The 17,486-nt window shown below is 30.7% G+C and overlaps 2 protein-coding genes across 2 annotated transcripts; one reads left to right on the top strand and one right to left on the bottom strand.

Moving 5' to 3' along the window:
- LOC124533541 (methylosome protein 50-like) lies at nucleotides 1-2,064 on the top strand. Its single transcript, XM_047108895.1, has 6 exons — nucleotides 1-287; nucleotides 476-645; nucleotides 730-906; nucleotides 1,041-1,206; nucleotides 1,284-1,455; nucleotides 1,821-2,064. The coding sequence occupies exons 1-6, from the start codon at nucleotides 176-178 to the stop codon at nucleotides 2,026-2,028; spliced, it is 1,005 nt and encodes a 334-aa protein (XP_046964851.1). The 5' UTR covers nucleotides 1-175; the 3' UTR covers nucleotides 2,029-2,064.
- Nucleotides 2,065-5,328: 3,264 nt separating this feature from the next.
- Nucleotides 5,329-16,569, bottom strand: LOC124533388 (F-box only protein 21-like). The gene is made up of 11 exons (XM_047108617.1): nucleotides 16,308-16,569; nucleotides 16,099-16,227; nucleotides 15,403-15,549; nucleotides 10,138-10,327; nucleotides 9,224-9,406; nucleotides 8,410-8,711; nucleotides 7,837-7,975; nucleotides 7,668-7,746; nucleotides 7,356-7,369; nucleotides 6,830-7,040; nucleotides 5,329-5,820 (listed from the first exon to the last, which is right to left on the bottom strand). Exons 1-11 carry the CDS (start codon nucleotides 16,478-16,480, stop codon nucleotides 5,636-5,638), a joined length of 1,752 nt encoding a protein of 583 aa, XP_046964573.1. The 5' UTR covers nucleotides 16,481-16,569; the 3' UTR covers nucleotides 5,329-5,635.
- Between the last annotated feature and the right edge of the window lie 917 nt (nucleotides 16,570-17,486).

Here is a 17,486-nt window from a genome sequence, read left to right on the forward strand (position 1 = left end):
TTTTACTTATATTCTAAAACAGCTATAGAGTAACTTATAAGGATAACATAAAAATTTTATCTACAATCATAGAAAGTTTTGTTATATATTGTTACAATTGGATTGAATAAATATTTAAAATATTGTTATCCGTCATTCCAAAAGCACTAAGAGGCATTCACGTGTTTATATTATAATGGATAATAGTAATAAAATCGTACCACCGCATTTAAATGCTGAAGTTTATCGAACGGACACAACAGGAACTTGTACTCAATCATATCTCGATTACATTCGCTTACACACTGGTAACCTTTTTTTTTTATCCTAATGCCGGTGTTTATTTTATCCGAGAACTTACTTTAATATATTAACTAAATAATTAAGAAAATTTATTAGAAATATTCAATACAAGTCATCGTCTGTAATATCTTGAATAATCTCTTAAACAAACTTCTAAGTTTTTAAAAAATTAAAACAAAACTTGCAATTTTAGATGGAACTGTATTGGTGGGATGTTCAGAGTTGACTGGAAGATATTGGAATGGTGGTGCCAGTATATTTGAAAAGAGAGCAGAAGATAACAAAATTCACAAAACAACAAAAAAAGATGTCTATTTGACCAGTGGGACTGCAGATGGCTGTTTTGTAGAAAATTCAAATAAGGTACACAAATTATAAAAATAGTATTCTTTAATGTCTACTTCAATTACTTAATTTTCTATTAATATACTTTCCTGTCTTTAATAGATTTTTCTATGCGAAGACAGTGGAGCTGTAAGCTTATGGTCGAGTAAAGAGGATGATGCTTGGAATCAATGGAGTGAAGATCTGTCAGTAGCTGAACATGATGGAGCTGTGTTAAGCGTAGACTGCTTAGATCCTAACAAGGAATATGTTACTGCTGGTGCAGATGGCAATATTAAGGTAAAAATTATGTTTTAGCCTAAGCAACATGAAATGAAAAAAAAAAATTAAACAACAAATCTAACAGAGTAAAATGTTGATAGTAAACTGTACAATTTTACAATATGAAATTGTTAAATAGCTTTTATTTTCAGGTGTGGGATACAATAGACTTGATTTGTATAAGAAATTACTTTGCAGCTCATAGTAGGTCCATCTATGGAGTCTCAGTCAGACCCAGGTCTCATACAAGTTTTGCTACTGGATCATTGGATTATTTTGTTTCTTTGTGGTATGACAAAATTGATTTACCAGCTTTAGGTAAATATTATCATTAAAAAAAAAATTGTTTATATTTTCAAAATCATGACATAATTAACTTTTATTTTTTATTCCAGAATTATTTAAAAATGATTGTGGAGTCAGATGCTTGCAGTGGTTCGATGAAAATAATTTGATATTTGGTGATGAAGCTGGTTTTATTAGTTTGATAGATATACGGAAACCAGAAACTGCAACTAAACTTATCGAACTATCAGCTGCTGTCCATAAAATAGTTATTCAACCAGAGTAAGTTTTTAATTGCACATTTCATACTTAAGGTTCACAGAGTTGATGTCGACTCAAATTTAAAAACAGTAGTTTATTGACCATGATTTACTGTAATAAAAAGTCTATCAATGATATACTGATAAGATATGTTTTAAAATAAATATGTATTTTTTTTTTAACTTTAATATTTTTATATGTATAAACATCAGTTACTTTTGAGTTAAAGACAAATAATTAGTAAATGATCACTTAAAATAAAAATAATTGACTGTGAAAACAAAAATACAATGAAAAAATACATAAAAAATCACATTTCACTCCAAAATAAAGAAAGGAATGTAAATGCATACTATATCTATATCCAAATGTATTTTTTATTTCAGATGTAACAGACTGTCTGTGTGTTGTGATAATAAAATTGTATCAGTTTTTGACATCAGTGAAGATTTGAAACTGAGTTTAATTTATGAAAATAGAAATTTACACAGTAACTTTGTAAGAGGTATGGTGTGGGACAATGACGAGAGGAATGTCTTACATACCGTGGGATGGGATGGTGAATTAAAGACCCATAGATTACCATGTGATTAGGTATATGTAAGAAACATAATAAATGTAACCTTTTTATAACATTCTATTTTCTTTTTTTTAATCAAACCTAATATACTACACATAAAAAACTTTATTGTAAGATTTTCTTTTCAATTATGTCATTGAAAGAAAACTTTATTAATAAAAAATTGTAGCCCAATTTGGAAATATTTTTAGTAATCATGATTTAAAGCTATTTACATGCTTGTTGTACTTTATGAGTACCATTTATCAATAAAAATATATGACCTTAATCATAAAAATTGTGTAGCAGATGAATACCGTCTTCTTTGGAATATCAAATCAATAATGACAAAGGGAGAGAAATTAATGTTAGCTGGTACTAAGCTAATTTAACACGTTCAGTGCCAGCGACAAGCCTAGCGTGTTCATGCGAATTTCTATAGCCACGCCGCGAACACGCTAGGCTTGTTCTAAGAATTTCAGTGATATCTTAAAAACTAGGCTAAATTATTCATTCAAACTAATTGTGTGCAATCTTCAAGCGATAAGCTACTGAATTTTTAAGTGGCCCGTTAAAAATAATATTTTTTTTAATTTTAGAAAAAAATGTCTTTTGTAATGCCGGCGACACGCTAGGCTTGTTCACTTATTAAGGATAATCATAGATTGTCAAACTTTTTTTTCAACAAACCACATTTTATTTATGGCTTATTACCAATTTGTTGACAATTGAACTAATTTTGTTATTGTTTTCTCAAATTTGCGGAACTTTGTTACATTTTTTTTTGTACAAATATTATTATAAAAATTTATACACCTTTGTAGTAAAACTATATGAGCCGTAATTCTGCCATTTAATGACAAAGTTTATACTAAATTGTCTTACTTTGTGTTATGTTGATACTGATACTAATTATGTATTACAAGTACTTATATGTTAGTTCGATTAATCATTAGCTACCACATACATACACCAAATATATAAAATTAAACACTAAATAAGGCTGATTTACCTTAAAAATGTAAACTCATGTCAACTTCAAATTCGTGTTACAAGAATTGAAGTAATGAAACAATAAAACGAGTTTAGCTTACAAGAAGCTTGATTATTTTTTAATTATTTGTTTATTAATTATTACTTATTTAATTTTTCTTTATTATTATATCAAGACATGACACCGAATCGATATCCTATGACCTTTGAACATTTCTAGCAACTAATAAGAAAGTGAACGAAACACGTGAGATAAAAATTGATTTTAGAAATTAATAAGTTTGTATTTGAGAAAACAAAAAAAGAAGGTGGATTTTTATGGACACTTTATGAAGCGAAATTTAAACTCTGTTTTAATTTGTATTGAAAGTTCTATTTTATTTTATTTGATTGTACCTTGCTACTTTCAAACTGACCCGCGTCCTTTGCAGGGATACAACAGTAGATAACAGGTAACAGTATATATCATGAACAATTTTTTTATTGAAATACGAACCAAATCATAACGCGATAAGAAGTATATATCAAATTCGACACCAATATAAATATGATATGTGGGAATTTATTAAAAAGTTTTACAGCCACTGATGATGATGATGACACATTATGATGTTTACTTACTATAAAAGCGGTTTTTTGTCATAATTCCAGGATAAAACACTGACAACATTATTCTAAACACCTTAATTATTGCATAACATAAGAAATATTAACTAAAAAAGACCGTTTTAACAAAAAAATAATCATTTTTTTGTTCCTGTGCCAGTGGACACGCTACGCTTGTCCATACAATTTATCTTGCGATGCCGGGGACACGCTTAGCGTGTTCGCGGCATTATGTATGCCGGCATCGCTATAAGCATAGGAAAAATTTAGGTGGCAGTGAACGTGTTAAAATATAGTGAGGACAAATTGCTTCTTGTGGATCAGATGAAAAGCGTATATAGTTTACAGTTAATCAATTTAAGATCCTACTCATTATTCTAGTATGTTGCAGTTAAACTGTAAAAAACGTCAATTTTATGTACCAAATATAAAATTTTCTTACAAAAAAAAACATTCTTGGTCTCTCCTGTAAACATAATTTAGAGTATGTTTAGTTAAACACAGATTTATCTCATCTCTGTTATATTGATTTGGCTTTCCATTGAAGAAGACAACAATATTAACTAATTACTTCCTGAACACATAAAGTTGTTAATCCATTGAAAACTTATGGAAATCAACAGAACATGTGTTATTTTTATTTAAAAATAATTTGCAATTGTAATAATCTGCTAAGAATTCGTCGAACGGACACCCATATATTATAGTTAGTCATATGCAATACAAATAGACTTATAATTGTAGTAAGAATGTTCATTTATTTCAATTAAAACTTCATAGTATTCATAAATATAAAAATATAACTTAAATAACCTAGTTGCACCAAAAATAATATAAATTATATTTTATAATATGAATATAACAAACGAATATATATTTGCATACCTTAATTAGTTAAACGTATAAAATAAAATTTATAAATGTTAGTTTGTAATATTATGTTGGCTAAATTGGCCGGACTGAAGTTAGCTATCTGAGAACTTAAGAAGCCACTGATTCATACTCTTTCAAAGATTGGTTTGAAAAAAGTCTTTTTGTCTGATAGTTATCTAAATAAACCACAAACATATTTGACGTCGGTGCTAAGCCTCAGAATAAATCTTCATTAGTAAGAAATAAGAATTATATTCTATTTATTTTTTAATAGTATTCTTAATACATATTATCACAACCACTGTATTAAAACAGGAAATCGCGATTCCATACAAATAGTTTAAATAAAAGCATTACATTTGCTCATTGACTTTAAAAATCAACCGCCAACGAATTAAAACATTTTTTTCAAATTCAAATCGCTGTTATTTAGCCGCTAAAGTTACTAGACAAATATTTAAATATTGATAACATATATTATAGATGTCAGTCAAGTTTTAATTATAAATCAATCAATGATGTTCTAGTAAACAGATATGTTCTTAACGCGCAAAAAGTGAAGACTAGAAAACGTCCTAATTGGGACGTTTGCCTTTAGTCGTTTTACTTAGTAATACGTTATAATACATGATAATTACGTAGTAATACGTTTTGCGTAATTAAAACATTTAGTTATCCCTTTTACTTGTTTATTGTTTTTATCAAGCTATCCTTTTTACTTGTAACGAAATGTAAAATAACCGACCCTGGCGCGGCACATTTTTTTCTGTTTTTTAGTATGGGTATAACATATCTGTTTATCAGAATATCATTGACATCAATACTAATTTTAATTATACAATTAATGAAATAAAATTGATATTAAATCTAAATTGATAATCGATAATTGACTATATAATATTTATAACTGCACATGCGTACTCGCACATCAAACCTCTTTTGTTCCCATAAATAATTTCTCCGACAAACTTGATAATATTACATCATTCCGGCCAACTTAGATTGCGCCCACATTACTTACAAACTTAATACACTTTTGAAAAAAAACCCTAAACAGTCAATAATAATATATCATTTCTTTACAAAAAATACACTTAAAAATGATCTTTAAGTATCCGCAAAATTAAGTATAAGTGTTATACACGATGGTATAGAATATTTATTTATAATTTAAGGTATAGAAACATTTACAAAACGTTTTCTGAATACTTCCGTAATTAGTTGTTCTTTGGGGTACTCTAAAATCTTCTCATTATTGGGAACGTAAGAAAATCCATCGAAATGTGTAAATTCCCTCGCTATGTGATCTTCAAGACGATGAATTCGAAAAGGCGTCGTAACTGCCATTAAGTTTTCTGAAAAAAAAAGAAAAAATATATAAAACTGGTATAGTACGACACAATTTAGATGTAGCAGAGTACGCTCTCCTAAATTATCAATATTTATTTCTCATGTGAATATTATCTTTACACAAACGTAATAACTTGTAATATCATATGACCTGATATATTCGTCAATTTGGCACGTCGATTTAAATGCACTTGTTTTCTCGGGTTGAACTGACGCAAGAATATATAGCAACGAATAGCGTCGAATGGCGCGACAGGGAGCTATTTCTATTGGTCGTGTAAATCGGCAGTAATCGGTTTTATATTCATTTCATTGCATTTTCCGATGCTACATATAATTTGTGTCATACTATACATTAGAATGACATAAACCTTACGATTTTTCGAGAATTCTGTATTTTTTTCGTAAAACCCTTTCATATTTCTGTTAAACAAAATTAAATAATAATAATATTCTTTATAATAATAATATTCTTTATTGTACACCAAGACAGACACCAGACCAAGACAAGAGCAGAGATGGCCCAGTGGTTAGAACGCGTGCATCTTAACCGATGATTGCGGGTTCAAACCCAGGCAAGCACCGCTGATTCATGTGCTTAATTTGTCTTTATAATTCATCTCGTGCTCAGCGGTGAAGGAAAACATCGTGAGGAAACCTGCATGTGACAAATTTCATACAAATTCTGCCACATGTGTATTCCACCAACCCGCATTGGAACAGCGTGGTGGAATATGTTCCAAACCTTCTCCTTAAAGGGAGAGGAGGCCTTTAGCCCAGCAGTGGGAATTTACAGGCTGTTACTTTACTTTACTTTTACACCAAGACAAGTATAACACACAGGAAATAAATATAAGAAAATAAAGCATGGCACAAAAGGCGGCCTTATCGCTGAAAAGCGATCTCTTCCAGGCAACCTTGGGGCAGAGGAAATGGTCTATTAAAGGCATAGGTGTACAATCTTTTAAATATTTATTTGTACACAGATTTTTTTTTAATTTTATGAAATAATACCTTGAGCTACATATCTTTCCGACTGGTCTCCCGCAATAACTCGATAAAATGGCTGATCCCGCCCGAGGCCGAGATTGTCTTCAGTGGGTATCCGTAAGTGTGAGCCATCGAGTTCCCACCCGAGTATGATGCACATGTAGTTGTATACTTTATGGTAACATATCATACCCACAGCGAATGTTACATAACTGCGGTGTTTCTTAACTGAAACCTAAATTAATAAAATATTATATTTAAATATGTGTAAATCATGGCTTGAATTCTGATAGCTCATTCAATCAGCAGGGTTCAATCCTATAAGCTTTTTTTATATTTGAAGGAGTTAAAATAGTTTGCAAACTAACTAAAATGGTTTGTAAACTTTTGCGAGCATATATTTGTTTACTGTTGCTTAACAAATCCAAATATCCAACAACAAACGAGATGCAAGTCATTATATTTATTGAAAATATACGTGACTAATAACAAAAAACATTCAACAATTTGTAACAATAATTTTTTTTTTTGGCATGTTGCCAACTGTCACTTGGAAATGTTGCTCTACAAAAAGAGCGCTTTTACGATTCATTTGTGTTTATTTTTTATTATTTACAAGTAATAGCGACCAACCCCGGCTTCGCATGTAATTTTTTAATTACCAAAATTACGAATAATGTGCTACCAGTAAGAAAAATTTAGATTTGGATCATTAGTTCCTAAGTTTACACCCTACATAAAATATTAGAATAGAAGTTTAAATTAGTGTCTCATAGTCGAGACTTATACTCAGTGCGATAATTAATCCTAAACTTAAACTGGATTGGGTTAGTATTGATTATTAAATTTAATTTATTGTCACTTACGGTGTGATAAGCGACTTCTGGAGCCGGATTTAAATTTGCTAATGCCACCAACATCTGAAGATGTACATCATGTATCTGAAAGAATTTTACCACTTTATTTAATAGTCTATGTAATATATAAATACATATTTAAAATTATATAATATATAATAAGCAAATAGTTACATATGTCATATTGAGCGGCGTATCCATAACGGGAGTATCGGAGTGTTCTATCAGATATGTAAAGAAATTTTTGTAAGGATTGTGATTTATGTGTCTTGTACCGAGGAAGTCCAGAAGGTGAATCGCATTTTGGGTTTTGCTGAAAATTAAGATATCAGACACTTAACACATTTCATCCGAAGAGCTATTTTGCATTTTCTCTTATATGACGTTTTGTTTTTGTTTTATATATATTTATAAGTTTGTTTTTACTCCTTTAAATATCGAGGCTATTTATTTTCAAGGTGACTTTCAATTATCCACTAGGATGGAATGCATGGGCTAATATTTTTAACTCACTTTATAAAGTTCCAAACTCCAAGTAAATAGAGTACATAGGTTATTAGCTATATTAAACAATACCATTGTATTATTTTATTATTATTATTAGTCATACATGTTTACTGCATATATAACATATATAAGTTTATTTTTGTAATGTTTCCCATTTTGCACCAAAAAAATATTATTATAATATTAAAAAAAAAATATTTTTCTAAAATCCAAACAAGCTATTACTGGAAATTTATTTACCAATCACGAATAGCCCCTTTCGATTTCATATAAGACGAATATATGTACTGCAGGAGGGAGTCGGGAACGTATTCGTATTCACTGCTTGCGCTCTGCGAGAAAGGACACCGCCTCTTAGGGTTCACGGACCCGGTGATGAGGTCTATTGTGAACAACGGCGTACTTGGATCTTCATTGTTTTTCCATTCTAAGAATAAATGATTTGGAAATGCGATCAGGTCACATTTCACGCCAAGCCTCTTTGCAACAGCGTGATATATCACCGCATATGTTATGATGTTGCCATTGCTTTCATCTATTACCTGTAAAGTAAAACAAATCAATCTTCAATAGTTCATTGGAACTAATAGACTATTTGACAATGCGAAAAATAAACTGAGAATTAATGTAGTCAGTGTATATTATGCGTTTAAAAAAGGTTATTTACTAAATAAAGTTAAAAATAATACTTAATTTATTCAAAAATCCATAAATAAAAATTTTATAAACTTTGTTTTTCTACTATATATATCACAGATTAAAATACAGGAAAGTGACGTCACCGACCCCATTGCAGCGCCATATTGTCCAAGTAGCGTATTTGCGCGCTATTTAAATATGGAATTTTTAATATGATATTTTTACTGAAAGTGAACTTTTACTGGGTTCCCTAACTTCTAATAAATAATATAAAATGGATTTTAAAAACCAGTCAATTGCACCCGTGTGGAGCCGGGGCGGATGGCGCTAGTAGGAAGTAAGCGAATCACATTTTTGTTTCTTTAATTTTATTCTTTTTTACTAAAATAAATAAGCAATATTCTTTAATTAGTACCTTTACCAAGTTTAAGGTTTTCACTTTGGTGCTCGCGCAAACAGAAAACTTTTCATCCTTATATATTACTTGCGTCAACGCAAGCAGCACCTCTTTATCGGAATATTTGAAATCCTCTTTTTCGTTGCTATTTTTTGAGTTCTCTTTTAGAACATTTTTAACTTTCTCTACTAAACCTTGGATCTAAAAAGAGAGAAACATTTTTTTTAATATATTTTTTAAGTTCTAACATATAAATATTTTTTTATAAATTGCAATACATTTGAATCCTACATACATGCTACCCTAATAAATATAGCCCAGACGCAATTAAGATCTGTATTATATAAAGGTAAAATGCATGTAAAGTAGGTAGCGTGCCCTAGTGGTTTGAACGGATGTAGCTTAGCCGATAAACCGAGTAATCTATTTTTAATAAAATTGAAATTGCCACATGTATCACACCCATCAACCCAAATAGGAGCACGGCGTTGGAATGAGCTCTAAACCATCTTTTGAAAGGGGAAAGTTACTTAATCCAGTGTGATATTAAGTGGACTGCTTACGATAAAAACATTATTAAGTTGGTCCCTGAAGACAAATTTTAAGTAAAATACTTTAATCGGCGGCTGACAAATTCGTCTAGTGACTATTTGATGGGGCTACTGTTTGAGGAAACTATTCCTGATTTCCTCGGATCCAAGAGCTCGTTGCGCAAAATTCTCAGACCAAAATTTAATAAAAATCTACCAGTTGGTAGATTTTTATTATTAAGCCAAATTCTCCCTTGTTAAATAAAATTCCCCTTATAACGAACTATGGAACAGACAGTACATCTGTATGTGCACACACACACACACACATAGATGCATTATATTCGATTGTTATAGCTTTTCTTTGGTATATCGTGTGCTTTTATTTTGTAGTTACCGTACCTTAAACTCAACCTCTTCATCCGTGTAAATGTTAATCGGGTCTATCCACTGCAGGAAGAAAGTTATAACAATTTCTGGCGTCAGCATGTTCCTCATATGCAGCTTTACCCATTTAATAGCAAGATATGTTTGGATCAAATGACGAAGGACTATTTTCGTATAATACATTACAGTCAATGTATACAGCGGTCTGAAACATCGCATGTAATTTAGAATAACATTTACACATAGTAGATACATTGTATTTTTTTTATGGTATATGTTGGAGGACGACCTTATGGGCCACCTGATGGTAAGTGTTCACCATCACCCGTAGACAATGACGCTGTAAGAAATATTAACTATTCCTTACATCGTCAATGTGCCACCAACCTTGGGAACTAAGAGGTTATGTCCCTTGGGCCTGTAGCTACACTGGCTCACTCACCCTTCAAACCGGAACACAACAATACTGAGTACTGTTATTTGGCGATAGAATAACTGATGAGTGGGTGGTACCTACCCAGACGGGCTTGCACAAAGCCCTACCACCAAGTAAATTGTAAATTGTACTGAAACTATTTTTTTAAATAATTATTGCTTAAAAGAAATAAAGGCACCAAATATTATCTATTAAGTATGATGCATGGATAGACAGAGCAACAAAATATTTATTTATATGTACCAATACAATGTAATACTATATTCCAACCAAAAGAGGAGAAAAGTAAATTAAACAACGTTTGACAGCAAATCAATTAATGCGATATCTTTTGGGGCTTGATTAATCTATGATATTCATTATAGATTTGCCAAATAATGGCGTCGAACTTCAAATAAAACTTATCTGCATTTCGGAAGGTTGTGTTTGTTGTATTCGAAAATAAGTAGTTATATGTCATAGTGTTGTATTATAAATGAATTATATTAATCGTAAAACCCTAAATAGGGCACAATAAAGCTAAGTAAATCGAGTGAAATACGTAAATCTATGGTTTGTTTATCTATATTCCTACGGTGGAATATCTTCCAAGCCCTCTCCTTAACCCTATACTTGACATTGTGCACTTAAATACACATTAAATTTAGATTTTTTTTTAAACACAATATTACATGGAATCGTTTTAATAATAACTCCAAGTGACTTTGTAAACGTCTCTTTACGTAAGAAAAATAAATCTAAATCTGTCTCGCTCACATATTGTCAGTAGTAAACAAAATGGCGAGCCGTCGGTCGGTGCATGCGCAACGCTCTGTAAGTATCGTATTTTATCTTAATCAAATTAGGTTATAAGTACGAAATTGTAATAATTTTAATTTTTTCAAGCTTTACGCAATTGTTTGTTTATATTATTTTTGTGATAAATGTTTTGAATATTCAGTAATTTACATTTTACTTTAGGTGTGCATTGAAATACACACTGCCTGGTGCATGGTGATTGACACAATAATTGTTGTGTATATTTAAATGCACACTGCTTGCTTTGCTGTGAATAACACCCTATTTGTCGAGTACATATAAATACACACTGCCAACGCTATAGACTATTACTTATTGTGAATGTTGAGTCTATAAACGCCTTTGTTTGAGCATTATTAAGGCTTCTTAGTACATATTCCTTGAAATTCCTATTTTTTAGCTTGCAATATTTTTTTTCAGATGACTAGAAGTCGAAAAATTCTAGCTTTGGTGCCTAAATGCGGAGCTAAATCTGATGTAGAATCTAGCGAATCTTCTGAAGATGAATTCCAGACCTGTAGGCCTCATCAAGATGTCTCCGAAGACAGTTCTTCTGTCCGATCAATAGCGTCATCCGTCGAAAATTTAAAGATCTCCGATAGTGATGACTGTGAGTATCGAGAAATATACGCCGTTGCGTCTGTCCATGAAGAGCCGAGATTTAGACACAGCACTACCAACTCTACTCCGTACTCACCTTCTATTCTTCAACATGATCCTGACATTATACCGCCTTCACCATCAGTTTATATTCCACCGTCACCATCTATAGACTCAATCTGCAGTCCCGTATCTTCAGCACCTGCCGCAACCACCGCTATTACTGCTAATGCTACTGTGCATCTTCGGCGGTATAAGAAAACTCCGGTGATCGTAAAAAGAACCGTATTAAAACCTACCAAAATGTCTCCTAAATGGACAAGATCGAAGTTTCAAGGATCAGCTCATTTAGAAGATAATATGCTTTTCGATTCTGTTGGTATTGAAAAATCGCCGCTTGATTACTTTAAGCTATTTTTAACTGACGATATACTAGAACTTATAGTTTATCATTCTAATTTATATTCTGTACAGAAAAAGGGCACTTCAATTAATATAACCAAAGACGATATCAAAGATTTTATAGCTATGAATATTTTAATGGGTGTTGTAGATATTCCGGCATACACTGATTATTGGTCAAATGAACTTAAATACAGTAAAATTGCTGACGTCATGACATTAAAGAAGTTTCAGTATATTCGACGTTATATTCATTTTAATGATAACTTAAAAGATGACGGTGACAGGTACTATAAAATAAGACCACTAGTAGAAAAAGTTCGTCGCAACTTTGCATTAAATATTCCTGAAGGAAAACGTTTCAGCATCGACGAGATGATGGTGCCTTATAAGGGCACTAGAGCCGGAAGTCGAAAACAATATGTCCGGAATAAACCCAAAAAATGGGGTTTTAAATTTTTCGTTCGTGCTTCACCATCTGGCCTCGTGCATGATTTTCTTATTTATGGAGGAGAAGATACTTTTAGACTTCATACTTTTACAGAAAAAGAAAAAGGAATGGGTCTTGGAGCCAAAGTTGTGATAGCTTTGGCCAATTCTATCAAGCAAAAACCATGCTCTGTTATATACTTTGACAACTTTTTTACGTCCATTGAATTAATGCATCACCTAAGGAGTGAGTACGGTATATTCTCCTTAGGTACAGTCAGGACAAATCGACTTCGTGGGGCAGAAAAAAAATTACCATCTGATAAAGAGTTGAAAAAAAAGGGCAGGGGAGCTTTTGCACAAGTCGTGTCTAACGAACACAATATAGCTGTTGTGAAGTGGTTCGATAACAAGTTTGTTGTGGCTGTAAGTACGTATGTGGACGCTTACCCTGTACAGAATATAATGCGGTACAAGAAAGAAGAAAAGAAGAAAGCTTTGGTCACATGCCCAAATTTAACAAAGCACTATAACGGAAACATGGGTGGAGTTGATCTAGCCGATATGTTAGTTGCTTTATACCGTACTGATTTGAAAGGCCATCGTTGGTATTTAGTATTGTTTTCACAGATTTTGGACATCTGCATCAATAATGCCTGGTTGCTGTATCGTCACGAGAATAATGGGAAACAAAAACTATTGCCACTTAAAAAGTTTCGAGTCGCTCTATTTAGGCAACTGCGTTTTTTTGAGAGGAGTTCTAATCTACAACCTGATGCTCTATACAAAGCTGTGAAAATAATAAAAAAACCAGTAGCGGAGAGGCCTGATAATGCTACTCGTTACGACCTAACGGGACATCTTCCTGCGTTTACGACAAAAGGCAGATGTAGACTATGTACGAAACATCAAACCAAATTTGTTTGTCCAAAGTGTAACGCACGGCTATGTATAGTTGAAGGTCGAAATTGCTTTATAGATTTTCATACAAAGTAGTATTTAAGTTTTTCATATTGTTACATAATAGATAGATATGTAAGTAAACTTTGATCTCAGAGCTTTAGGACTGAATATTGTGATTAATAATGATAAGAAGTTTAACTTTGTTTGAAAAAAAATGTTTAACTTATGTAACATGCGTTATTTATTGACCTAGTTCCTAACAGATCTCAAAACTTGTTAATATTTTTTAAGATTTATATTATTTTTACATTTTTGTTTATTTTTTCGTTTAGTTATAACATGGCAGTGTGCATGTAAAACCACGTTCTTCTTTATATTTTTTTTCTTGTGAGCTTGGCAGTGTGCACTGAAAGACACATAATATATCCTGAAAACTGAAATTCAGAGATTTTTTATTTTAATTTTCCTGGTATCCTTATAATCCAATTAACATAGATAAGTAGTAAAACTATAATTTTTTAAAGATTAAATTCTGTGCCAAGTATAGGGTTAATGGGAGTGGAGGCCATTAGCCCACCAGTGGGAAATTTACAGGCTGTTACTTTACTTTCTTTTTATGCATATTTCCGTCTGCACGAGAACCGTCCGCAAATTATAGGTACCCCTGACAATATGTATGCAAAATTTTGATAATGATCCATTGGGTATAGATAATATTAGTAGTAATCTATATTCATATTTTAATGTGAAAGTAACTCTGTCTGTCTGACGCTCTTTGACGACCAAACCGTTGAACCGAATTTGATGAAATTTGGTATGAAGAAAATTTGAACTACAAGAAACAACATAGGCTACTTTTTTGTCTGACACATGTCAACCACCACCTAAAATGCGAGCGAAACTGAGGGCGACTACTAGTATATAATAAAAATAAAGCAGTGTTATATGTATCCTATTTTAAACGTATAATGATTACTGTAATTTGTACAAATAATTCTCTGTAGATAATTAAAGACCATGTAGGTATTACAAGATATATTGAGATGGCCCAGTCGGTAGATAGCGTACATCTTTATCAAACAATGATTGCGGGTTCAAATCGATGCAAATTAAACTGAATTTTCATGTACTTATATATTTAGGAAAACTTCTTGAGGAAATCTGTGTGTGTCTGATTTGAATCAGACATATTTATATTCACCAAACCACATTGTAGCAACTTGGTGTAATTAGCTTCGAAGTTCGAACCATCTCCACAAAAGAAATCCGTCGCCCAGCTGTATGACATTTACAAGGCATTCCTTTTTTTTCATTCAAGGACCCAAAATTCAGTTGTATAACTTGATTATATATATGTTTAATACTAACCAACATTTGGCCCCAAGTACACTAATACAGTAGTATGACGTATTGTAAGTGTTAAGCGTAACTGTCATGCACACCAAGATAATAATGCTAACTTGTATGTTTCAGTTATTTTGTACTACGTAGTATGATATACTATTTAGACATAAAAAAAATCTAAGATAATATATAGGTAGGTATCCTTTTTGTCTAATACATAACAAATAATCCCCTAAAATGAAAGTGAAACTGGGGAGGACAACTAGTATCTAATACATTACTCAAAAAAAATAAGTTTTTGTATGAAGATATTTTTGCAATGAATAATTATGTTCTTAAAATATAACAAAGTATTTCAAAATACATACTTTACAATTGTTAGAGCATCTAAAATCTTAGTCCCTTTTTTTACAATGCCTTGTAGAATATGTACTGTGTAATAAAAACTTAAATTTGTTTCCGTTGCAAATGCAAAGAAGCTTCTCACATCTTCAATTGATACTTCATAGACTCTCCTAAAAAATATATCATTAAATAGAGTAAAACATATGTATTTTTTTATGATTATGCTAACACCCAGTACCCAGTATAAAATACCACAAAAACATATAAAAAATTTCATAACTTTATATACACATATACACAACAGATGTGATGTGACATATATGAATTATACAAAATGCAAAATACATTTTTGTATTTTTGTTGAATTATTTTTCATGAAACATTTGTACTATTTCATTTATCATGTATTATCACACTCATCCAAACATTATTAGTATTTTTATGAATAACAGATAATTACAATAATAAACAATTATATTGCTAATGAAAACCATATATAACAATCTACAAATATAAAAATACAAAAAAATTAAATGTTAGATTATTATTTTAATAATGTACTAGATATACTGTGAATCATAATTATGAGCATAGTTGAGCATTGACTAAGAAACATATTCCTGAGAATTCCCTGCCATTAAAATATCAATATTATCAGTATTTGCCATGATATTTCAATATAATCATACAATAAACATATCCAAATACATATTACTTACCAAAAAGATTTTGGAGACATTGAAACTAGTTCAATAAATATCTTTTTCTTTAGTTTATAATATTGAATCATTTCCCTTAACCATATGCAACTATTTTCTTCAACAACCGTGACAATTTCTTTGGGTAACCTGAATAATATAACAAATATATATTGAACAGTTATTTAAACTATAGTTCTTATGAATAATAATTCAAAAAAATAACTTACATTTCAGAATACTTAATTTTCCAAAGGTAATCATTATTTATTACAATGTCATAAAACCGTTTACATGTAAGAGAGAATCTGATGATATCTCGAGGCTCAATGTTTGTAAGAATTAATGATATTATTTCATCAGGCAAAGACGTTAGGGAAGTATTTATTTTAATGTTTTCCATGATTACATTACATGAATATTGCAGATATTTATATTATATTATTTACTCCGAATAAGTATTTATTTATGTTATATGAATTGAAATAAAAACAAAAACTGGCCGTGGATCTATTTACTTTTTGTTACATAAATATAATTTTGTGAAAATTAAAAGTGAATATTTTTTATTTTCTTGCGCGATTAATCGAAGTCTATTACGCTTCTACACGTTAAGTTCAATATTTATAAATTAATCATTAGTAGAATTACGGAATAAATATAATACGAAAATATTTTTCACAGATTTATTTATAAAAACAAACATGAAAATATTTTGATACTTCAAAGATTAAAGTCACAGTACTTAATCAATTTTGTCGTAAGTGTTGCACGATACTTAAAATTATTAATATTATGTATTGTATTTATATTTATTTTATGAACACAGTATTTTTAAACAAATCCGCATTATTAATAGGCTATTAGCATACATTATTCTATACTTCGATATTGTTGTTATTATAGAAAGTTAAAATTTGTACAATACAAATTGATAATAATCTCCGGGACTAATGAAACACTTCTCAAAAAAATAGAAGATTAAGTTATTTCTTAGTGTTATGGGCTGTAAATTATATTTATATAATATTATTTTCTTAATAAAAAAAATATACTCATGCGAAGTTGCGGCGGGTCGCTAAATATTTAAATAACTGTGTGGTGTGGAAAATGGAAGTTATATACTATTTAATAAAGTCATTTATTATTTGGGTAATTTGGAGACTCTGACAACCATCGTATAGTAAAAGGAATAAGAAGCAATTATTTAAGTCCATTGTTCCCATCCAGATATAGACTACACGTTTTATCGAATGGTGGCGAAAACAGTCCACTGTAACAATCCAGAAAAAAATTCAAAGTTCCCAAGTTTAAATTGAAATTAAGTATATTGTCATTTATAAAAACTAAATAGCCCTTTATACGATATACCTACAAATTGAATAAATGTTTGCATTCCATCATATTAT

This window comes from Vanessa cardui, chromosome 11, assembly GCF_905220365.1.
Source record: "Vanessa cardui chromosome 11, ilVanCard2.1, whole genome shotgun sequence".
Taxonomy (NCBI): Eukaryota; Metazoa; Arthropoda; class Insecta; order Lepidoptera; family Nymphalidae; genus Vanessa; species Vanessa cardui.